This window comes from Typopeltis vanoorti, chromosome 14, assembly GCF_054136105.1.
Source record: "Typopeltis vanoorti isolate ZY-2024b chromosome 14, IOZ_Tvanoo_1.0, whole genome shotgun sequence".
In the NCBI taxonomy this organism is placed as follows: Eukaryota; Metazoa; Arthropoda; class Arachnida; order Uropygi; family Thelyphonidae; genus Typopeltis; species Typopeltis vanoorti.
The window spans coordinates 35,234,356-35,260,799 of record NC_143562.1 but is presented as its reverse complement, the minus strand read 5'-3'; the positions used below and the strand labels follow the sequence as shown (position 1 = coordinate 35,260,799).

The window sequence follows — 26,444 nt, the reverse complement described above, 5'->3', positions numbered from 1 at the left end:
AAACTGGACAGAGGAAATGGCTATACAATTCTCTGGATTTTGCAAAGGCTTTTGACCAAATACCACATGAAACTGTTACACAAATGAGAACAAATGGGGATGATACTGGATATGTGGATAAGAGGGTTGTTGCTGTACAGATATCAGAGAGTAATATGTCAGAATCCAGGTGAAAGATGGTAAATAGCAGCATGATGCAAGGACCATTAATGTTTAATTTGTGCATATATAATATAAGAAATAACCTGAAATGAAATATTCAGTTGCTTGCTGATGATGCAAAATTAGGTAGAATAATAGTGAATCAAGATGACACAGTGATTGCAGAATGATCTAAATAAGCTGTCAGTAGGGGCAAAAGATAATGAATATCATTAATGTGGAGAAATGTCAAATTATGCATTTTGGGATAAATAGATTACAAGAGCTGTGTACTGCATTGATATAAATGTACTCAAGGAAACAGATGAAGTTAAGGATTGGGGGGGGGGGGTAGACAGAGAGTTGAAGTTTAAAAGGACATATGACTAAGGTAGTTCAGAAGATTACTTGGCTACTGAAGAACACACAAGTAGAAATAAGGAAGTTGTTATTCCATATGATAAGGCCTTGATATGTCCACATCTGGATTACTATGCTCAGGTCTGGTTTCTGGGGGATGAGGAAGTGGTGGTGGAGAGTATTCAGAGGAGAGCAACCAAGGTGGTGAGTGGTCTGTGGAATGTTCCCTTCGACAGAAATAGGGGATGTGATAGCAACATTTAAGTTACTTAAAGGGTTTTATAGAATTGATGTGTGTGTGTGTGGGGGGGGACACTGTTTCAGCACTTGGCTGGAGGGAGTAAAACAAGAGATCATCCCTTGAAGTCTGAGTAAAAGGGTGGTTAGTAGTGGGTGCAAGGACTAAATTTTTCGCTTGGAGAAGTGCTGCGATCATAGGTGCTCACTAAAGGCAACCTAGTTAGGACTCGAGTCTTTTGTCCACGTGATTTCCTTAGTTTTGTGTGTTAGTTAGAAGTCTCATATTGTATTCAGACAATGTCTCAATGACAAACAAATTACTGGAAGAATTAAATAATGTTTTTAACCTTTTTTCTCAGTGCTGTTTTACTCCATTAAGCTTCTAACATGGGTTTCTTCCAGCACTTAAGCTTTAACACGTGGACCATGTCTGATTATGAGCAAGTTTTCTAATTTGTGTTCCCCCCACCCCTTCAAACACATTACATGTGTTTGAAGCTTCATGGGCATGCTAAACACACTATAAGGCCCCCAATTTGATTGGTATAATAATAAAGCAATTCAGGAGACTTCCAAGAGCAAATTTCTCCCCTGAAAGTCAAAATACCCCTCTACAGCTGCAATCATGTCTTGATTCAAAGAAAAATGCTGACCAGCGAAGAAGAGTTTTAGTTTTGGGAAGAGATAGAAGTCAATTCATTGACAACTTCAAGCTCACTATGCCTTAGAACAGTGCTTCCCAAACTTCTGGATGTCAGGGCCCCCCCTTTGGAAAAATTAAATTATTTCACGGGACCCCCTCGAAAAAAAATCTTAATATAGACATATTATTATAATATTCACTGTATTTATATTCAATACAAAATATACACAGCGAATATTGCAAAAATCAAATGCAAATATTATATTTTTAGCATCTTAAATACACATTATCTCCTATTTTTATATAGATATATTGTTATTGTACATTTGCAGTACAAGCACATGAAATGAAAACGATTAGTAATAAAGAAAGAATGAAAAACATAAAAGAAGTTTAATAACAATTTAATGTGATGGATGTGTTTCAATACTGCCACAAAAAGTCAATATCAGGTGAAATATTTGAAACTTCAATTTTTAGATTTCTGCTTTGAAATGAAACTTATATAAATAAGCATATATTTACTAATATTCATTAAGCGCCGAAATACGCAGGAAGCAAAATTTGTGAACCAACACCAATGTGTGATCTTTTCCATTAAAATATAAAAAATAACCAAAAAGAAATAATAAATAATAAAAATTAAATATGTTTCTTTTAAGATAAAAAAAAAAATCTACTTAGTCTTAAAACATTTTAAATTTGTTTTCATTATTTCATGGGCCCCCTCAAAAAACCCATGGCCCCCTTGAGGGCCGTGGCCCACAGTTTGGGAAGCGCTGCCTTAGAAGACCAACATGTAAGAGGTAATATTGTAAATCTGACATTATTTAGATAACAAAGGCAAATTTGGAAAACAAAACTGATGAGAAAATACACATTTTGTTGCATTGCCTTTATAGCTCGAGTCTACAAGAAAAAAAAAAAGGAGGAGAAAAACATCTGTGCTAATCAAGAGAAAAGACTAAGCTTACTTAAATCAGGAGAGTTGGTGAATATGATATAACAAATTTATATTGTTTTTGTAAGTTTAAAGCAGATTTTAAAAATATTCAATACACTAACAGCAAGGAATATGACATACTGCTCACATAAATAAACAGTTATAACTAGTTTGTGTTTCTAACTTTCAAGCAATTTTGGAGTCATTTATCTGTTGTCAATGGCATAAGTTATGCAGAATGAATAAGTATCATGTAATAGATGCATTGCATGATTTACTCTTATTTTTGTCTAATGTATTTTTTTTTTCGTTTTCTACCTTTTGAAGTAAAGATTGTTTAAATACAATTTCACTCATAAAAAAAAGCACAGGTCTGCTTGATTTGTGAATTAAAATGCCTGTGCCTTTTTATGAGCAAAACTAAATTTGATTTAAAACATCCAAATGAAAGCAAACCTGACACAAGTCGATTGCACCGGCCAGGTAAAATGAGTAAGTTAAGTTCAATAACCTAACTTGCTCATTTTGCTACAAAAATTCTATTTCTAAAATCAACACCCAGTACTAATTTTCTTCAAAATAAGAATAAACCATCTAAATATATAGGAATACCAAGAGAAACACAATCAAAATCATATCTTTCAAAAAATATATATCATTTATAATGAATACTTACAGCACATCCACTGCAGCTGCATAAGATGTTAAAAATATATTTGTTTTAGCATCAATTCAGCAAAAATTACAGCATACAAATGTTTAAATTACTATATTACTTATGCAAATAAACATTCACATAAAATATACACTATCATTTCAAACTGCATATAGAGAATAAGTTCTATACGACTTATAGATGAGCATTAGTCAGCTTTCTCTAAACTTCAAATAACATGAAAAACTACATTAAACTAAAAGAAAAAAAAACATTTTTGAAAATTTACATAAGCTACTATATAATAAGGAGCTCAAGAACATGGGATTAATGCTGGATTAAGCCTCATTTCACATAACATACATCTGTTATATTATCTGTAGACTGGTCCCTCTTCTTTCTCTCTCCTTTCCCTTTAATGCTGTTAGAATATTCAAGGGCTAGGGATGTATCTTTCCTGTCTTAGTGAACTTTCTTCACAGCAGTAGGAGTCTGTGCTTCCACAAAAATTGGTCAGCAAGGAACAATTAGACCAAAAAACCATTCAAATGATGGAAAATAAGCATAAAGTAGAGCCCAAGGCCACAATTGGCATATGAAAAGCATGAATGTAACTCTCAGCCATATCACAGGTAAGACAAACAAACCCTTTGGGGAGGTCTGTTCTTGATAAGGAATTTGAAAAGGCACTATAAACAAGCTAAAAACAAAAAATCTAATAATTATTTTTATTGCTATTTAGTCTATTTTTGTTTAGGAGTGTCTCTTTTATAATGTCATTAGCTTTTTACTCAAATTTTGGGGCATTACTGATGTTTTATATAGACAGATATATGAATAATATGTAGGAGGAATAATTTGGACACACCTTTGTAGGATGTTGCTGGCTGTCTTCTTGTTCCACAGCATCCTGGCATATGGCGATATACATTCATCTGCTGTTAAAGGAAGTATGATTGAAAGGAAGAGGGTTGGAAATGTGGGGGGGGGGGGTAGAGAGATGTGGGAGAATTATTGGTAAGGAAAGAGGTATGTGAACTTTTCGAAAAACCAGGTTTTTTATATTATTAAAGGTGGGCAGAGAATACTTTAGAATACTCCTAAACAAAAATAGGCTAAATAGCCATAAAAATAATATTTACTCAGAGGAGTAACATGGAAATTTTCCCAGAAATAATACCTATAAATCTACCAGTATTAGACAACAGAAAACTATACATGTGTACCTACAACCGTAAATCTTTACTAAGCTAAGACAAACAAGATGAGAAGAGTTATTACTACAAGTTGGAAGATCACAAAAAAACGGGGGGGGGGGCACATCACACTGAGTGACACTCAGACTCCAAGCAAATGGTATGCAGATCTAACAAATGGATGTCTACTGTATTATGATAATTCAAGATCTTGTGGAGGAATCAGATTCCTAATTAACTGTTCCATAAAAGATCAAATATAAGAGATAAAATATATCACAAACAGGATTGCAGAACTACCTTAGAACAGAAATTACAAATGAGAATTATACAAGGTTATGTAGCAACCTCAGACTACACAGAGGAAGATATAGGTGCATTTTATGAAACAGACAAACTACTAAATAACAATGACATATTCTTTACAATTTTAATGGGAAACTTTAATAGTAAAGTAGGAAAAGTAATGCACATCTAGCAGCAATTGGGAAATTTGGACTGTGCCAGAGGAATGAAAATGCAAAAAGATTGATAGAATTTGCTGAAAGCAGAGGACTCTAAACAATGAATACAATCTTCAAAAAGAATTGGAAATGGACATGGAGATGTTTAATGAAAGACTATATTTTAACAAACAGAAAATATATATTCCAAGACACAGATGTAAGAAATAGTTTCAATACAGGTAACAACCATAGATTAGCGAGTTCAAAAATTGTTAACAAAAGATGAAGATTTGGGTAGATAACATGAAGATTTGGATAAAATCTATGAAACAGCAAATAACCAAATAATAACCAAGATCCTACTAAATAATGCCAAAGATTTAGCGGAATAAACCAAAAGAACAATGAAAGAAAATTATCCAAAGAAACTAAACCTTCTCAGAAAGAGAAGAAAAAAAAATGAAATATCTAGACAAAGATAAGTAGAATAGCATTCTCTGAGCTGTGTACAGCAATAAGAATAACAAGAAATTAGAAACTTCAGAACATCAGAATTACAATAGAAAACAATGAGTCTAAAAGAAGTGAGAAGAGAGTTGACCACAGAAAAAAATAAATTATTATGTGACACCTCCAAAGACTCAAATGAGAGCACCTGCTCTACAACTCACCAACAACTATTATCTACAGCCCACTACAACCACTAGTATTTTCACAGACAATCACAAACATCCATGCCAATGGCAGGATTCGAACCTGTAGCCTTTTGGCTGGAGAGCAGATATGCTAACCACTTGGGCAACCAGGCCAACGAAGAAAAAACAATAAACGAACCAGCCAGGAATTAATAGCCTTAAAGATGAAAATGAGTACTGATTAAAGACAAAGAACAGATGATAAGAAGAATAGAATCTTTCTATGCTAAATTATATGATGACACCCATAACTTAAACCAATATGAAAACAAAAATGTAATAATCCAAGTGGAAGAGGAAAAAATATGCTTCAATGTTTTACATATAAATATGCCTCAACAAAAAAGCTTTTGTACGTGGGAGCCACACAAAAACACTTTTCAGTCTGGCCTTTGCTTTTGAAAAGGCATGTGATTCAATCTCAACATTAGCTATTTGTATATGTATCACAATATACAAAATTTTTACAAAAATCATTCCCAACAGGATCCAAAACAAATTATATTTTCGTTAACCTCCAGGACCAGCCGAATTCAGAAAAAGCTGCTCTCCAACCAGATGGATTTGAATTCTCAGATGGCTGAGAATTCAAATCCCACCATGCACATAGATGTTTGTCACTGTCTTTAAGGTGGGAGATTGAATTACGCACCTTGATATGTGCCATCACTCCATTTATTGAAAGTCTGAAGTGGCCTATGAAAGTTTTATGTCTGGTTTCTAGAGAAGACTTTCCAGACTGCATAAAAAAATAAATAAAAATACAAAAAAAAAATATACAGGTATCCCTTGCTTAACGCGGATTTGATTATCGTGGCGAAATTAATTGCAGCAATCCCTTGATATACGCGACAAGAGTTTTGATTAACGCGCCTTCAAATTTACCATGCAAAATCATGCTCAAGCCATGAGGCTGCTAGCCTCGTGGTCATCCAAATTCTCTTAATGATCTGTGTGAGAATGTGAAAGTTTTATTTTTCCCACCAAATACAACATCATTGTTACAACCTATAGACATAGTAGTCATTGCAACTTTCAAAGCCTATTTTCTTAAAAAGACATTCTCAAAGGCAGTTGAAACAAAACAACAGGTGAAAATCATGCCACGAGGCTGGGAAAATCCCGAGAAAATCACTCCATGAGGCTGAGTACCAGCCAGTTACTTTGCTGCTAGCATTAAGAGTGAGCATTACAAGCTCCAGTTATTCTGTTGTACGTATTTACAAATTACGTGCTTCATAAATTTTACAGCCCATTGATCATGTCGAAGAATAAGAGCAATCCCACAACCAGGTCATTAAGTGAAAAAAAAGAAGAGGAAGGCAACCTTAGATACAAAACTTGATATAATTAAAAGATTTAAACGCGGTGAAAGTAAAAGTAAGATTGGATGCAAATTTGGTTTTAACGAGTCTACAATACGGACTATTTTATTCAAAGCTGATGAGCATTGCGAGCAAGGTAAAGTGGCATCTACATCTGCAAGTATGCAATGCACACGTAACCGGAGTGTTATAATGGTTGAAATGGAAGATCTGTTGATTATTTGGCTGGAAGGCTGCAATCAAAAGAGAATTCCAATTAGTGTCTATAATATCACAGCCAAAGCTCTAAGCCTGTTTTCAAGACTTAAAGAGACTAAATATAAAGACAATTCAAAATTCGCAGTTAGCAAAGGCTGGGTTGAAAATTTTAAATCTAGAGCTGGACTAATGAATGTTAAAATAACAGGTGAAGCTGCAAGTGCCGATGAAGATGTTGCATCCACATTTCCTGCTGAGCTGCAGAAATGATTACGATTACCGCCAAATTTTCAACGTAGATGAAACTTAACTCTATTGGAAAAAAATGCCATCTAGAACTTTTATATCAAAAAAAGCAATGCAGCCTGCTATAAAGTATCAAAAGATCACTTGACTGTTATGCTTGGAAGGAATGCTAATGGAGATTTTAAATTGAAGCCGCTGCTTGTTTATCGAACTCAGAACCCAAAGGCTTTAAAAGGATGTAACAAGAACTCTTTACCTGTAATTTGGTAGGCCAATCAGAAGACTTGGGTTAACCAAAGTCTATTCAAAAATTGGTTTAGTCTTATTTTTGCCCAGCAATTGAAACTTATTGAAAGAGAAATAACTTGGCTTTCAAAGCTCTTTTGCTTTTAGACAAATGCACCTGGTCATCTGAATTCTCTTAATGATCTGTGTGAGAATATGAAAGTTTTATTTTTCCCACCAAATACGACATCATTGCTACAACCCATGGACATGGGCATCATTGCAACTTTCAAAGCCTATTTTCTTAAAAAGACATTCTCAAAGGCAGTAGAAACAACAACAGGAGAAAATGCAATTACACTTCATGAATTTTGGAAAAAATTTAACATTAAACACGCAATTGAGAACATTTGTGACTCGTGGGAGCAAGTGTCTTCTAGTTGCATGAAAGCTGTTTGGAAATACCTTCTGCCAGAATGTGCTAATGACTTAGGTTGTTTTCAAAATCCTGTGAACAACATTGTCAAAGAAATCGTTGCAATTGGTGAAGACCTCGGTTTTGATGGTGTTGATGCAGAAGATGTTAAAGAATTATTGGATTCAAATTCAAAAGATTTCAGGGACAACGATCTTCTTGAAATTGAACAACGCACATATGAAGACAACGAACAAATGGAATGTGAAGATGAGGTTCAAAAGGAAATAACAGTCAAAGAAATGGATGGAATATTTCACAGTTTAGAATCGCTTAAGCAGCAAGTAATGGATATGAATCCAGATGTTAATCGAAGAATGCTTGTTTGCCAAGGTCTGGAGAGTCATTTTGCTTGTTATCATAGAATTTATGCCGATAAGAAAAAAACTAAAACTGTTCAAAGGACTCTTTATAACTTTTTTTGATTAAAAAAAAAAATTGCAGTAACTAATGTAGGTAACAAGTATTTATTAAACATTTACTTTACATTCATTTTTTATCTTTCCTAAAAGAGTACCATATAAAACGAACTATTAGTACAGTAATCGATCAGGGACGAATTGTACTTTTTACCATAATTAACGCGATTTTGATATACGCGGTGACATTGAGGGGATACCTGTATAATCAAATAAAAATAGGGAAAAAAAATTCTTAGATTATCCACGGTATGAATGTAGTATAGATTTACAAGAAACCTTTAAAAAAAAAAAATAAATAAAATAAAATAAACCTTAGGTCTGACCATTATTGATTTTGGAAAGGCATGATTCAATCACATCAGCTATTTTAGAAGCCCCAAAAAATGAGAAATTTAAAAAAATGTATGTATATAATCATATATATACAGGGTGTTCGGGATAAATTTGACAGTTTCGTAAGGAAAAAGAAAATCTTCTTTGTATCTATTAAATTTAATGAATTGACAAAAAAACATTACAGGCAGAGTTAATTACAATACTATCAACAAGATTTACTCAAAATAACCACCATTAGCATCGATCACAGCTTCAATTCTGCTTCGGAACCTCGAACAAGCTGATGCTACAGTCTCCCTGGGAAGGGCCGCAAAAACTGTTTTAATTTTATCCATTAACTGGGCTTTTGTATTACTGGAAGTGCGATTGGTGTCTTTTTCAACTGCGCCCCATACAAAATAATCCATGGGGTTAAGGTCTGGGGAGTTTGGAGGCCAATCATTTGGACTGGTGAAGTCGTAGAAATTTTCAGACAACCATTTTTGACTTTTCCCAGAGGTGTGGCAAGGCGCCGAATCCTGCTGCCATACATACGGCCTACCATTGGCTACCCTTGTTATCCAGGGCTTGACTACAGTTAGCAACTCCACGAACAAAGCCCGAATTCCAATGCCAGGGTTCTTCAACACCTGTTCCTGCAGATTTGCGAGGAATTCTGCTGTACGAACGCAATCAGATCGTCTGCTAGGGATCTTTCTTCTTGCTACATCCTCGTAGTCACCATTGCAAGTCTCTAGTTCATGCCTGATTGTTTTTACTGTATTCAGGGAGCATTGGGCAGCAGTCGTAATATCCTTATTTTGATGGCGGGCACGAATCATCATGATACAAGTTATTCTCTTCCATGATTCAGGTGGGTTCCAGCTATCCATCCTTTCTGACATCTTGTATGTGAATGAAGAAGGGTCCAAACTTTTAAATGAAGAGAAGTGTGTGTTAATACATGTAACTTACGGAAAAATATAATTAATTATAAATATGTCAAATTTATCCCGAACACCCTGTATATAAATTCAACTGCATTGATAAAATCAGGAATTTTATCTATTAAATTTGCTATTAAAAAAAAGGGAGTTAAAGGGAGATGGCATTTCACCTCAACTATTTACAGCAGCTCTAATAGAAATTAAAAAAAAAAATCTGATTTGCTGATAACATTGTTCTTTTAGGAAACTGCAGAACTTCAACAATGATCAATGAGCTGAATGCAGAAAGGAAAAAGAAAGATAGATATTTCTGGAAAAATTTCCATGTTACTCCTCTAAATTAATATTAGATTTTTATGGCTATTTTGTCTATTTTTCTTTAGAAGTACCTCTTTTATGATGTCACTAGCATTTTTACTCAATTTTTAGGCATTACTGACATTTTAAAGATGGATACATGAAGAATATAAGGAATAATTTTGGACATGCCTTTGTAGGATGTTCCTAGTTGTCTTCCTTTGGAGCAGCATCAGACATACAGCAATAAACATTTATATACTACTGAAGTATAACTGAAAGGAAGGAGGTGGGTGAAAATGTGGAGATAGATATGGGAGAACTGAAGATTTTGGGAAGAAGGTGAAAGATAGAATTCTTTTTGGGGGAAAAGGAGGATAGAATACGATGAAACAAGATTAGGGGTAGAAGTAATGGGGTGCGAGTCGTTTTGACAAAATGCCGTGGAGGCTATGTCATGTTGGTTTAGTGTTTTTGTTTTGGGTGTATCTGTGTTGTTTTCTATTAGTCGGAGCCGTGACCTAATTTTTTGTTATGGAGCTTCCAACTCTTGGAAAAGATAAGGATCAAATACAAATTGTTAACCTACCAAAACTCCATATAATGCCAATCATTCTCCAAACCCTCTCAAACTTTTCTTGTACAGCAATCCCTCCAAATACACCTAATGCATTGGCTCACCAGGAGGAGAGCCAATGCATTAGTTCTCCTCCTGGTGACTCTGATCATAACCTTGTCCACATTCCTTTACTCCCAGATAGCACCATCAATTGGTTAACTGAACTGTTAATCTGTATATAGTTTTGCTCATTAATTTCTTGTCTTTACTCATCAGCTAAATAAATAAATGCAGTATTTCCATGGATAGTACTCCACTAGCATCTGCTAGTCAGCATCTACATACCATTCAGCTTCTTAATCTCTTTATTACATATATTGCCGGTCTGGTTGGCTGAATGATTAGCATATCTGCTCTCCAGTCAAAAGGCTGCAGGCTTGAATCCCGCCATGGGCATGGATGTTTGTGATTGTCTGTGAAAAATATTAGTAGTGGTGATGGGCAGTAGATGGCATTGGTGGAGACAGAGCTGTAGAATAGGTGCCCTCCCTTGATGAGTCTTTTGGACTCCCTGGAGGTGTCAGTAATAATAATCTCTCTCTTTTGAAACAGTCTTCCCCATACCAGTTTTCTTCAACTCTTCATGAAACATAACAGATTTCATTCTTCTCTCTAATCACTTTTTTAATACATGGGACAGTGATGTTAAGAGGTCTTGAGACCTCTTATCTGTAAAGCTGATATAAAGTACATTAAGTGCCTCTGTAGTGAAATTGGAAGAACAACAGTACATTGCACCCTTCAACTGGAAAAGGCCTAAGTTCAATTCTCGTCATGATGAATTTTTATACAAGTTTTTTTTTCAATTGAAGGCGAGTTAACCAATCTCATATGGATGTAGCAGGGTTTTTTCTCCTGGAAACTCAGATTTTTCATCCCACACACAGACACAGCCTTCAGAACAGAATTCAGAGACAAAAAATACTAGTGGTAGTGGTGGGCAGTAGATAGTGTTGGTGTAGATGATGATAGTGGCGGTTTCACTGTAGTTGGTGGATTAAGTGGTAGAGATGGAGAGTTGTAGAGTAGGTGCCCCTCTCTCGATGAGTCTTTAAGATGTCTTCCTTGGAGGTGTCATGAAATAACGAGTGAATAATGGTTAGTATGGGCCTTTCATGATGAGTTAGACTCCATGAACATGTGTAACAATAATAAAGAAAGATGACATCATGGCCTAGAATGCAATGTACTTTGTAAAGCAGATTATTTGTGGAGCCTGCTTAGTGGTTTTTATTAATGAGAAAAGATGGTGTATATACAATTTCTCCTTCCAGTTCTGCCCAATGTTACACCATTGTTAGATTTGTGCTGTTTACAGCACAGAAATGACTGTAGCATATTACCTCAGATTTTCAGTGTTTTGGTAGCACTAAAATTTACTAAAGTATCTTAACTCCTGTTGAGAATGGCTAGAAGATTGGTTTAAGGCATTGTTAAACAAATATCCTTCGATATTCAGATAAATCATTTAAAATAAACATTTCAAATATGAACAATTTCTGCAACTGTTTCATGTCACTCTTAATTTACCCAATAAGCTTTGCTATTTCTTTTTAAACATTTTAAACTTTCTTTCACAAACATGCAATAAATGAAGTCATTCAATGATAAGTCACTCTGACTGTCGCCAAGCTTTGCTTCACTATCACAACATAATAAAAAAAAAATTCACACACACATACAAGAGAGAGAGAGAGAGAGAGAGAGAGAGAGAGACAGAAATAATATATGCCATGATAAAAATTTACCTTCTTTTTATCTCGCATTGATCCTTTACCTCTAACCATAATCTTACATCCAGTTTCTTGTTCTAACTGCTTTGCAGTCATCCCTCTAGGTCCTAATATGCGTCCAACGAAATTGAACTATAAAAAATAGTTTCTTTTATACAAATTGAATTTTCCCTAGTCCAATGCAACTTTAATATGTTAACTCACAAAATTTTAAAATAATTTGAAGAGTTTTTTAAAATGGTAATTGGTCAACAAAAGATTATAGATTTATTGCAGATTTTAGTATCATGGTAGATTAAACAAACTAAGAATTCTACTCTAGAGATCAAACATGATTTTTCTTTTTCAAGCCACTTATGACCTTCAAATAATCAAAATAACTATAGGCTATGTCAATTAGGGTTAGCCAAGCATATAAAAGTTCTCCAAACTAGAGCATAATTTTCAATTTCACAAGCATCTATGCCACTATGGAAGTCTTCAGGTAATAAATGCTTTTAATCATGTGGTCTAACATCCTTCTTATGAAGTGGTTTGCACTTCAGCTTATAGAGCAGGGGAAACCGGATTATCTGAGTAGCCATTTTGTGAGATTATCATTAAAAAAAGTAGTTTATATTTATATAATGTTATAAGAAAAAAGTATAAATGCCAATTCTGAATAAAACACTTGGGGGGGGGGGGAGATACTTCTTTCACCAGTATTGCAAATATCCTTTGATATGATATCAGTGAACTTTCTCCATATTTCCATTGCTAATTAGCCAGATATATGCATATTCACATTGAAATTCCAATTGTGCTTAGGAGAAGATTCAAACATATCCACATAAAGTCGTCTCATTGTTTATTATCAGTAAAAACACAATATCCAGTCACTCATCTCTGCAAATGATTGCAATGATGAGGTAGTAACTGACAGTGCTAGTGCTAAAATAATATTCTAAGGTTGGACAGATTTGGGATTTATTAAATGTTAATTGAAAGGAAGAGAAATAATATTTAGAATGATAAAAATGCCAAGCTTCTTGCGAGATGAAGAGGCTGTGGAAGTTATGGCTATGATAAGTTAGGCTAGCTGTGAAAGTCAGTCCAAGAAGAGAAAACCAATCTTCATTAATGGAGTAGAACATTATCAAAAGCGAGGCATACTCTTTATTTTGGGAAATAAGACAGGACTGTGTTTTGGTAGCACTAAAATTTACTAAAGTATCTTAACTCCTCTTGAGAATGGCTAGAAGATTGGTGTTTAAGGCATTATTAAACTAGGAATAATATCCATACTCAAATGAAGCTGCAAAAATAGAATGGTTTCCATTCAGAGAAATATTTTTCTTTTATTTATCAAAAAACTAATAATGAGTTAAAGAAGGGAAAATAATTTTACATTACCCTGTTTTTATGGTCAAAATGCAAAAAAATTTGCCTTTCAAGCTTAAAAAGTAAATTTATGAGAATACATCCAAATCAGCATGAATTGCTTCTAAACTACTTAAAAGAAATCTTGTCCCTGAATCTATATATTTATCAGTGCTTTCAATTAAGAGTTCACCTCTCTGATACTGTTTCAAATGATCAATATTCATACGTATTCATGATTTACTTACTTAATTAACATCTTCCTTATAAAAAAAATACAACTTTCAAATAGTTTTCATGGTACTAAGAGGGCTTTTGCTAGTCAGATGACAACAGTTTAATGAAGCTGTCAGGCCATAAAATCCTTAACTAAAAATAGCAGGAATGAATGATTTGATTAGAATATTTTGGTTAGAAACAAGGAGAATGGATATCAGGAGGTTGTGGAAGACAGTAAAAGATAATAGTATAGCAAGAAAGATATTCACAGTGTGTTGCCTGGTATGAATGATGAGTTGAAATGGAGAGCAAATGTTCTGAATAGTATGTTAACAGAGATGTGCAAGGAGAAATGAGTGCAGTTTGCAAATGTGGGGGAAAAATTTGAGAGATGAATGGGAATGTATAAGTGATTTTTTCCATGGTCTGAGTGCTGTTTCTACTCTTCTGACACTGACCAAATAACTGAAATAATCTTTACTGTAATGAGGGCCTTCATTCACCACTCCACTGCAAACCACTTACCTCTATTCAAGCTCTGGTTCTTGGGGGGGGGGGGGGAGTGTCTTAGCAGTTCTTGCTAAAAACACAGCACATATATGAATGCATGGCTCCAATGAAACTAGCTTCTCACTCAGTTTACACCATCACAGCCTGAAAAACAAGGGTAAGATAAACAAATCCAAAGCAGACTTCATATGAAATATGCTACTTCTGCTCAACTGGCACATGATGGTGGTTCCTAGCTAAGGTTGTTGGACAAGGAAAGGTTAAGGCTTTCCTTGTTTCCACTTTTGACAAGTTACTTGATGGCACCATGGTAGAGTTCTAAGCATTAACTGTCATCTATACACAAATTGTAGAGATGACTAAGAAAAATCAGGAGGCATTCCTCTGATCTTTTGCCAGAAAGACAAAAATTCTATTAGTCTTGATACTAATAAGTCTCCTGGTATAGATGGTATATCTCTAATTGTGCTCAAAACTTGAGCTCTAGAATTAAAATTCAATTTATATCACTTATAATAAGCTCTTTACTCATCTGGCATCTGCCAAATGAGATATAGAAACAAACTTTCCAGCTGTCCCTAAAAAGAGATAAAAGTCAGCCATCAAACTGCTGTCCAGCTACCCCCACCTCAATACATTAGGTAATGGAGAAAGTCATCAACAACAGCTTCACTACACAGCAACCTATTTTGTTATTTAGTGATCATCAGCATGGATTCTGCCATTCTTGTTCTATAGTAGACCTACTCACTAACCTTGTCCACAGGTCATGAAAACAATTGGAAATGAAATATTCATGTGGATGCTCTTGATATTTCTAAGGCATTTGATCACGTCTGCCACTGAGGTCTTCTTACCAAGCTATTATCTTATATAAGATCTCACCTTCTGTGATTGGAGTGCCAGAATTTTTTATTTATTTATTTTTTTTTATCATCAATGGTTGGGTATGCCAAAGTTTTATGTACTCTGTATATCAATGATGCTCTCTAACTTCAAATCCTAGTCATAGTTTTGTTGATGACAGTACTTTTTTTTTTACCTTTTTTTTTTTTTTGTAAAGACAAACCTTATAAACTCAATAAGCCACACATTTGCATCCAGAGTAGGCATTTACAAACATCCATGCCCATGGTGGGATTTAAACTCACAACCTGTTAGTTGGAGAGGTGATATGCTATCTGCTTCACCAATCAGTAGGCATTTCTCTTGTTCATTCAAGAAACCTTTTAGTATTCAAATGTTCCAAGTTAAAAATTGGAATGAAGATAATGAATTTCAATGCTATCGAAACACAGTCCTTTCCTTATTACTCAGGGGAAAAAAAAATTGGATTTACTCTTTTACTTTTGATATTAAGATTTCTAGTTGAGATCAGCTCCCCCCCCCCACGGGCTTATCTTCAACATAACTTGGTGGGTGGTAGATTGTGTTGGTGTAGATGATGGTAGTTGCAGTTTGTTGTAGTTGGTGGATTGAGTGGTGGAGACAGAGTTGTAGAGTAGGCCTCCCTCAATTAGTCTTTGGACTCCCTGGAGGTGTTACATAATAATAATAACTTATCCTGGTATAAACACATTACCATCTATGGCTTCCTCAGCCTCCCAAATACAGGCAGTCACTGGGTTACAGACGAGATACGTTCCTGACAACGTCTTAAGGTCAGATTTGTATGTAACTCGGATATACCTGATGAACAGCGCATATACGATAATAATAATAACAATACTACAATGGCTCATATGTGGTAATAATATCACTTGTACTGTACTAATAAGTTACAGAAACTATTGTACTCTTTCTTTTAATTCAAACAAACAGAACATAAACAGAAGGCAGGCTAACATTAATTGGAAGATGACGATGGAGATGGTGCTGGAGAGGATGGAATGGGTGGAGGAGAATCGGGATTTGAATCAGGATCAGATTCTGGTGCTAGAGAGGATTGACCTGGTGCTGGAGAATCAGGATTTGATTCTTTTGCTGGAGGAAGGGAGTTTACCACTGAAGTCTGTTTCTTTGAAAAAGGTATCTAGATGGTTGTTTGAACAGCTTTTTCTTTTTTTCTTCATAAATGGCCTTGTAGCAGCTGATATTCTTACTAACTGCACAGTAACCCTTTGTAAACCGTTCAATGTTAGGATCTTGCTCCTCAAGCTTAGCAAATCCTACTTCGATGAGACAAAAGACTTCAGCTAATTCTTTTGTCGTAAACTTTCCAGGCTCTGGATATTCTGATATTCTTCATGTTCTTGTGTTTCTATCAGCTACTTCTCTATATTCATAAGGTCTTCATTGGCTAATTCTTGTGAATGGGACTCTAGTAAGTCAATTACCTCATTTTCATTGATGTCCAATTGCAGTACATTGCCACTATCCACCACAGCTTTTCTGGCTTCGGTGATGTCTTCTTCTGTGAAGCCACGAAGATCATCACAGAATTGAGGGCACAGTTCTCAAGGAAACTAGTTCCCAAATTATTAACTTAATTATTTAATTAGTAATTATCCTTATGGGGATAATTACTAATTAAATAATTACTAATTAGTAATTATCCTTATGGGGATAATTACGCCATTCCATACTCAGAAGTATTGAATGGCGTAAGTCGAGGACTAGCTGTACTTACTATTTTTTTCACTCAATGCACTAGTTCTCTTCTGCTCAGTTTTAAACTCTTCTGTTATGAGCTGGAGCAGAAATCCCAAATCTGACCAACCTTAGAATATTATTCTCACATTTGAGATAGTGCAAGTAAAGCCTGTCAAAAAATTCTTTATTTTGCACAGAAGAGGAAAATCTGCCTAATAGGTGATCCCACTCTTAAAGACTGCCTCTAGTCACTTTCTCAAAGTCCCTTTTTTTGCATTATTCTTTTTTAAATTTTTTTAATAAGGTACATCCATGAGTACTGTTCCATTGCACTTGCTTCTGTTTTCATCTAATAAATATCCATACACAGTTCAATTCTAGGCATATCAAACCAACTTCTTATCTTTCTCCTTAGTTCCATCTACCTCTGCTCTGTTCCAGAGCAGAGATAGATGGAATTTTGGAACAGCCTTATCGTATTGTTTTTTTACTAATGAATGTGACCCATGAGCTTTTCAAGAACCCTGTTAATAGATTCATTCTTTCTCATTAACCGCTTGCCCATACACTGTTATGGTATAGGTCTTGTGAACCCATCTGTGTGTATGTATGGAGGCAAGGATAATATAAAAAAGGTTCTAGTTTTCATAATTTTTTTAATGCTTCATTTGCATTTTCATGCAATGGAAATGCCCTTCTTCATTAATGCTTTTATAAAAGATATTAAAAAGTCTTATATAAAATTATATTTTTAAAATTTTTAGATCTTATTTTAAACAAATACAACTTAATAGAAACTCACATCTGGATGTTCTTTGACTGGCACATATACTTTTTCTGATCTTGCAATTATAGTTCCATCAGCATCTGGCAAATCAAGTGGTTTTCTCTTAGTTCCATTTATTTGAAACAAGGAACTCCTTACTTTACTTATTTCTGTTAATGACATGATTAAAATAGTTACATTAAAATTTACAAGCACTAAAGCAATTAAATCTGTTCTGTAAAAGAAATATTAGCAAAAATATGCAACAACTGATTGCATTAAGAGAAAACTTTATACTGAATAAATTAGAATGTGAATATTAGAAATTAGTGTGAAATTATTATCATTATTATTCAGGCCTCCATGGAGTCAAAAGACTCATCATGGGAGGTCCTTCCTAGGAAACACAGTCTATCATACCACTCCTTGAACTCATTGACCATTCTTGCTCTCACCACTCTATAGTTCAACCACCCTCCATACAAAGAAACCACTCCTCACCCTCTTGCTCACAGCTACCTTTCGCCATGTCATCGCTACTTCCTGCTGTTCCACAAAATGAAAGAACTCCCCAGTGTTAACCCTGTAAGTACCTCTCAACAGTTTAAAAGTCTCAATCATATCACCTCTCCTTCTATCTACCAAATTCTACATTCTCTCAGCCGATCGTCATATCTAACGTTGTACAGGTCTGAAACCATCTTTGTTATCCACCTCTGTACCTTTTCCATTTATCCCATTTAAATCCTGGGGACCAAATTTGAGAACAATAGTGTAAGTGTGATCTGATCAGGGTCTTATACAATGGAATCTATCTATCTCAATGGCTTTAACAGGCCTTTAAGGCCCACAACCCTCCAAGCATGCTTGGATTTCGTAACCGAAATACGAGGATAGAATGGTCACCCCTATGCCTCGAAGTATTCCTGGCTGTATCCCTGTGTGTTCACGATGTGTGCATACAGTGGAATAATAACTCTTATTTCTGCAGGTCAGCGTCCTTCTCAGTACTGCAGCAATCCTCTGGGTTACCTTCACCACATTTGCAATATGTTTCCTGAATTTCAGGTTTCTATCAATTATCACCCCCAGATCTCATCTAACACACTTCCTCCAGTACAGCTCCTCCAATCGAGTATGCAGCCTCCCATTGATGTATCCCAAACTTCAAGACTTTACATTTTGCTGCATTAAACTGATACTCCCATTCATCTGTCTAGTTTATTCAAATCCTTTTGCAGAGCTGCCACATCTGCACTATTACTAATAACCCTTCCCAGCTTCACATCATCTGCAAACAACTGAATATCCCCATGCAATTCATTGCCAATGTCATTGATATAAAGGTTAAATAATACAGGTCCCAATACTGAGCCCTGCAGGATCTCACTTTGTAACCTTCTGCCTCCTTGATAATGACCAACAATACACAACTCTCTGATACCTATCAGAAGCCAATCCTGAATCCAGTTGACTAACCCAACATCTAAACTCATATGCTTCAACTTAATCAGCTTATCACATGGTACCCTATCAAATGCCTTTGCAAAATCCCAAAAAATGGCAGTATATACCTTCACTCATCAACTGCTCGTCACTTAATTATAAAAGGCAATCATATTACTAAAGCAAGAGGGCCCCTTAACAAATCCATGTTGACTCACAGATAACATTACCCTCATCTGCCTAATGCTGTAGATGGTTCCTCACTAATTTCTCCAAGATTTAACTATTGATGAAACACAAACACAATTAGACACTTCCAGTCTGCTACTGCTCTGATGCAATGGCACAATCTTACTTTCCTTCCATTCCTTGGGTACCTTTCCCATAGCCAGATTTTCAGTGAAAATCTGGCTATGGGAACGAAGCTGTCAGTTCTTTAGCACATTCTCTCAAAAACCTGTGGTGAAACACACACACACACACACACACACACACACACACACACTCCTCCTGCACCTCTAAACCACGAACCTGCCCTATCCCTCTAGTATTAAAATTTGCTTCTCCAGGGTGAAATACTCCAATAAAATGTTCATTGAACAACTTCACTATGCTCACTCTATTCCCATTTTTATCCCACAATGTCATTCTTCCACAATCATTTCTCCTCCTATTGGTCACATAGCTAAAAAATTCCCTAGGATTTTCTTTGAATCTTAGCGCCAATCTCTTCTCATATTCCAGTTTCACCTTCCTTACAATACTGGTCACTATCGTGGCCAGAGTCTTACATTCTTCATGCATCTGCTACCCCCCCCCACTCCTTATATCTCTTCTATAACAACTTCTTTTTCGTCTGCAGTTCCTGTTTGACATTGTTTGTCATCCACTTTACACCAAATTGTGTCCTCTTCAGTCTTGGAACACTTTATACATTAAGATAAATAAAATTAGGCCTTTATAAAATAGGAATAAATTAGAATCAAATCATTATAAATTAATAAAATTATCTACATACACAACTTTCCTAAATATGTAATACTAATATTTAAAATGATGTATGTCATCAGTAATATCTCCATGATGAAGTGGCAATATTATTATACAGGTATCTCCATGAAGTCAGAAGACTCATCGCAGGAGATCCATTATTCATACAATACCGATCATACCTCTCTTTAAACTCATTGATTGACAAAAAAAAACTCTCAGCCATCTCTGGCAACCCATTCACCATTCTCCAAGTGAAAAAATTAGTTCTAACAAACTTGCTAACTGCATTCCTTCACACAATTTCCATTAGTAACTCATTACTGAAAAAACTTCGGTGCCAATCCTATAAAATCCCTTTACTAAGATAGGCATAAAAAGAGGAGACATGATAAAAGCATGTCAGTTAGTTTTTGAAGACCACCGACCAATCTATTCTCAAAGGGAGCATTCCATAGACCTGCCACAATCTCAAATGACACCTCTGGATCCTCTTCATCCCTACAGAATCTAGGTGTCCAGATGGGGCCTTATTAAAGCCTTATAAAGGAAAACAACTTCTCTATTAATGCTTGTTAGTGTGTTCTTCAACATCCACATAATCTGACCTGATGTCTTCTTTTCATTACCTTTGTGATATGTCCTATAAACTTCAACTCCATGTCCACACTTTACCCCCAAGTCCCTGACCCCATCAGTTTCCTGCTTCCATTAATACAATACAAAGCTTGTGATTTCTTCAAAATATTGTGAAGAAATTTAATGTGGCCAAGCTTATTGTGATGCACAAAGTGCATCACAATAAGCTTGACCACATTAAATTGGCATCCATTTATCTTTGCCAATACAGTTAGTCCAAGTCATCCTCCAGGATCTCTATATTGTAAAAAAACATTGTCTTTCTATTACCCTGCTTTGTCTTTATTCTCTTTACTTAATATTCGTGAATGGTCAACTGCTGCCATTTATTTATTTCTCCTATATCTTATGTTCTCACACTCTATAGTCTAACAAATTTATTTGTTTTACAACTGTGCCAGTTAGACTACGTATTGAATATGAGATTATAAGAACTAAAGACAAAGCATATATTGTTTGTATTCCCCACTTATGTTAATCCTTACCTTAATTTAGTCATGGCTTAATTAATGATCACAAACTTCTATCTTATGCAAATTCAAAATTTTCAGGATAGTGCACTGACAGAATCAGTCCAATGTGTTGTTCACAAACCATTTAATTAAATCAAAAAGGAATATTTACAATTTGACTCACATTAACACACATACAGTTTATTACAATTCTTTGTTATTTTCAATTCTTCTTCCTAATTCAAACTTAGTTCTAATTTACTTCCTTAAAGCTAAATCACAATTTAGAATATCCTGCCAGTCAAATATACACAAACTGACAATAAAGCATACCTTGAGTAAGCTTATTTCAGTATCAATTACATTATCTTATTGTACCCAAAGACATACACTTGATGTACGTTTTGTTCAGAATTATCACATACATAAGTACTTACAATTCTCGTTCAGCACTGTCTTTTACATGAATTTTTTTCTCACACAGAAGCACTCCTTTTATGCCGTTCTTTCCTTCTGCTGGCTCGTTCTTGATTTCCTGCCAAATTTCTTCTTTGTCTGAGTTGTTGATTATTTTGTGTCCTTTTGGATCCTTAACATGGCAGTAATGTGCAGCTCTTTCAAATGATAGACACAGTACTTCTCATGGCAGCAGACCCAGATAGAAGATTCCTAAACCCAAGACTTACAATGCTTCTCTTTCGATTACTGACAACAAACCTCAAGTGACAGCGAATCCCAGTAAGAGAAAGTTCAGAACCCTAAGACCTACGATGCTTCTCTTTCGATCCTCAACTACAGACCTCATGTGGCAGCAGACCCAGGTAAGAGAAGGCAAAAACCCTAAGACCTACAACACTTCTCTTTCAATTATCGACAGCAGACTTCACGTGACGGCAGACCCAAGTAACAGAAGTTTGAGAACCCTAAGACAAATTTCCTTCTCAGCGTCTTATCTTATATAGGCCTGGACTTTCATTGTACACATGCACGCGCCTCTCAAAACTTCCACATATGGCCAGATATTGACGTCTTACCATGATGATGTCATACTTCATGCGTCTTTTGAAATTGCCATATATATATATATATGCCAATTCTTAAATTCTTCACTATTCTTAGAATTAGACACGAGTTAACAGCGTTACATGATGATATCATGCACCACATTATTTTAACAAAGGCTGATGGTTAATTGATTACAAATATAAGATTATTACAGACAAAATTTGACATTTCTTTAGGTGCAATCTTCTTAGTAAAATATGTAAAAGCAAACATAAGTTACATAGTTAAATATTATGAGATTTTACAATATCACCTTCCTTTACCATCACTCTTTCCAGTTTTGCATCAGTAAACTGCTGAATATTTCTTGTCAAATAATTTCCTATATCACTGATGTACAAATTAAAAACAGAGGACATAATATTGAGCCCTGTAGTATGCCACTGGTCAAATGTCTTCTCCTGGACTCTACTCCTCCATAAACCACTCTTCTACATCTGTCCAACAGCCACCCCTCTAATACAAATCACCAGATTCATATCAATCTCCATTGTTACTATTATAAAAAAGTAAGAAAATTACAAAGCCCAGACCTGCTCTTCATAAAACCATGTTGTCCCTTATGAAGTATCATATTCCTATCCACCGAGTCTTGAATTATGTCCTCCACCAATTTTTCCAATACCTTAACCACCATTCCTAAGATACTGATTGGCCTATAATTTGATATTTCTGCCTTAGAGCCTACTTTATCATCATCATCCCAAACCATGGCTTACTGCCTGTTGGTGTCTGATGCTTCCTTCACTATCTTCTTCCACCTTTCTTTGTCCAATGCACAGTGTCACAGTTTCTGTACATCCATTCCACACCAGTCCTTTATTTCGCCTATCCATTCTCTGTATGGTCTACCTCTTCTGTTTACATCATCCATAATACCAAACATGAATGTCTTTATCTTCCAGTCCTCACTCATTCTGCAAATGTGTGCACATAATAGTGAAGACAATGTATTCTTGAGAGGTCTAAGAAAAAACCACAAAACTACGCTGGTGTCCAAAAGCTAAGGATGAAAACTACATTTTTACATATATATGAAAATATTTTCATGACTACAGCCAAATGTAGACAAATTTATTGCCAGCATACTAATAAATTACATTACACAAAAAAGTGTTATAAATTTCGTACAAATTATACTGCAATACGTTTCTGGCAAAAGTTAAATTTCTTAATGAATGTAGTTAAGGAATTGATGTACAGCACTTACAGAAAATCATGCAGAGGCATGGAATATGTCCACCCTGAACTGCAATGCAGCTCTCACAGTGTCGTAACATGCTTAGAACCAAGTAATTCAGGAGTTCTTGAGGCAAACCGGCCTGCTACTTCTTCAGAGAAGATAAGGTCTTGTTTATTTTCTGCAGGGGAATTTCGAGCAGCAATGTATCTCACTATTGCATCCCAAATGTGTTCTATGATGTTGAGACCTGAGGAGCATGCTGGCCACTTGATTCAATTAATATCCTTGGTCTCCATTAGTATCTCCACTGTTCGTGTACAATGTCGTGTGACATTGTCATCCATAAAAATGAATTCTTCACCTACAGCACAACTGAACAATCAAACATGACAATGAAGAATTTCATGGCAATATAATTCGCTAATCAGTCCCTTTCTCCAGCACTTGTAGCTTGGTGCATCCATTAAGCACAATGCCTCCTCACACCACGACCCCAGCAGTGCCATATCTATTTCTTTCAAGAACATTCTCACAATGGTAAGCAATACCACTTTTATGCCAGATCAAGTGTTTCTAGAATCAGAGGAAAGACTAAAATGACTCATCTGTAAAGAGTACATCAGCTCATTGGTGTCTTGTCCAATTTTTATGGATACAAGACCACTGAAAACACGCTCTACAATGAACTGTGGAAAAAGAGACAGACTACAGGTCTTCAAGCATATAGGCCTATTTGTCGCAAACATCTTGCCAATTTATCGCGATATCCATGTACCTGTGCTTGAAAGGAGCCAATTTGCAGGCTGACCTGCTGTGGTGCATCAATTACATTCTGCTGTTATAACCAAAAATCTGTCTTCATGCTCTATGGTAGAGTGAGGACAACCTCTCAGCAAACATCTAGAATACATTCCATTTGAAATGCTGCCATGGAGGCCTAACACTCATTGTGAGAGTCCCAAACCAGCAACACAATATCTATTATACCTCTCCTCGAAGCTATTAACAAAAAGCACTCAAGACTGATTCAGTCAACTTATTACATTCATTCACAACTCTTCAAGTGAAAAATATAGTCCACACTTTTACTCAACTTCAGGGATGACTTCTTGTTCTGCTACCTCCAGTCAAGTGCTGAAACAATTTCCCCTACATCAATCCTATAAAATCCTTTAAGTAACTGAAATGTTTCTATCACATCCCCCCCTCTTTTTTTTTTTTTTGCCTATCAACCAACTTTGGCAATCCACAAACCTTCAATCTATCCTCCTAGGAAGCATTCTACAGATCATCTTGATCACTCGGCTCTAGATCCTCTCTCCAAGAAACCCAGATGACCCGACCTGAGCACAGAAATCTGGATGTGGTCGTATCAAGGCTTTATCGAGAGAGATGCTAATTCTCATATCACTGCTTGTAATGTTCTTTAATAATCAAGTATTCCTGTGAGCTACCTTGGGTACTTTAGAAATATGTCCTCTAAACCTCAGATCTCTAAATACCACTACACTCCAGACCCCTGGCTTCAATTTCCTGGAGAACAGCAACCTCAATGTGGTACACAGCTTATAATCTGTTTATCCCAAAATGTATAAATTTACATGTTTTCCACATTAAAATTGAAATCCATTATGTTTTTCTCATACTGTCAGCCTATTTAAATCATCCTGCAAGCTCTATACATCATCTTCCACTATTACTTTACTCAATGTTGCAAAGTGTAAAGTTTTAAAATTTGGGAAGCAAAGATGGGATCACACAAACAGGGCACTTCATAGACTCCTTGATGTGATAAAGAAGAAATTCTATCCTTGGGTGAACGGATGAGAGTTGCCAATTTGACAAAGTTTAAATATGGTGAATAGCTGATATTTATTAAGCATTCTAGATATCTTTTCAAATGTACCTTGAATGTATGAGATAGTGACAGTTTTGCTGTAGTCTTTTGTGATAGACAGTGGGAAGGATTTCTGGGGAGCATTTAATATTTTTTCTATCCTATGGGGATTATAGCCATTGGCTAAGAAGGTGTAATGGTTGAGTGAGTTCAGGTGAAAGCATTGTCATTGAACCAAATCGCCTTAGCTCTGTAGGTTAATGTTTTTAGTATACCATACTGCTGAGATGGGTGATGGTGTGATTGTTTGTGCAAATATCTCCCTGTATGTGTGGGTTTTCTATAAACCGAAAAGGATAGGGACCCATCTGGAAGATGCATGATTAGTGTATCCAGGAAAGGCAGACAGTCATTAGCTTCCAGTTCCATTGTAAAGTGGATGGGTGTTGGCTATTTAAATGTACTAAGAATGTATCCAAAGCCTAAAGAGCACTGCTGAACTCTCTCACTTATGTCATACCTTCTTAGCCAATGCCTATAATCCCCATAGGATAGAAAAAATACTAAATGCTCTCCAGAAATCCCCCCCCCCCCACCACCACTGTCTACCATAGAAGACTACAGCAAAACTGTCACCATTCCATACATTCAAGGCACATCAGAAAAGATATCTAGAGTACTTAATGAACATCAACTACGTACCATAGCTGATGTTTATTAAGAATCTCCTCTTCATCACATCCAGGAGTCTATGAAGTGTCCTGTTCGTGTGATCGAGTTTAGTTTACTATGAAACAGACAGGAAGAATTGTGGACATCCACTTCAGTGAACATAAAAAAATACATTGGGCACTGTTGTTATGGCAAGTCAGGTCTAGCAGACCATGCCTTAGATACCCCTTGCACACAGGATCAATTGTGAAAAAAACAAAAGTGTTACACATAAGTCGCTATAAGTCAGAGATTATTTCTGGAATCAACAGAAGCCTTGAAACATACTCCAAATCTCAACAAGTATGGCTGTATAAATTTACCAAAAAATGTGGGAGACAGTCATCTTAAGACCTAATTAATACCTGCTTTCTCTGTTCCCCCCCCCCAAATATAGATGCACCTAATTAGGACTTCAGTCTTTGTCTGTTGCAACTATTTAAACTAGTTTGTTATACCAGATTGTTGTTGTTTTGCGTACTGTGACAAACTGTTTTTGTGCTTTGAAGATGCTGAATGGAATACCAGCGAAATATCAGCAATAAGTTAATAGT

The 26,444-nt window shown here is 35.6% G+C and overlaps 1 protein-coding gene across 2 annotated transcripts in view; it reads right to left on the bottom strand.

The window, feature by feature from the left end:
- The window catches only part of LOC150099365 (protein held out wings-like), a 173,868-nt gene that overhangs the window by 89,440 nt on the left and 57,984 nt on the right, over nucleotides 1-26,444 (bottom strand). For both annotated transcript variants that reach the window (XM_090403985.1, XM_090403984.1), the window contains exons 2-3: nucleotides 17,604-17,737; nucleotides 12,137-12,253 (exon numbers count right to left, since the gene is read on the bottom strand). In XM_090403985.1, coding sequence (XP_090260111.1) covers nucleotides 12,137-12,253; nucleotides 17,604-17,737 — 251 coding nt within the window. The remainder of the gene's footprint in view (nucleotides 1-12,136; nucleotides 12,254-17,603; nucleotides 17,738-26,444) is intronic.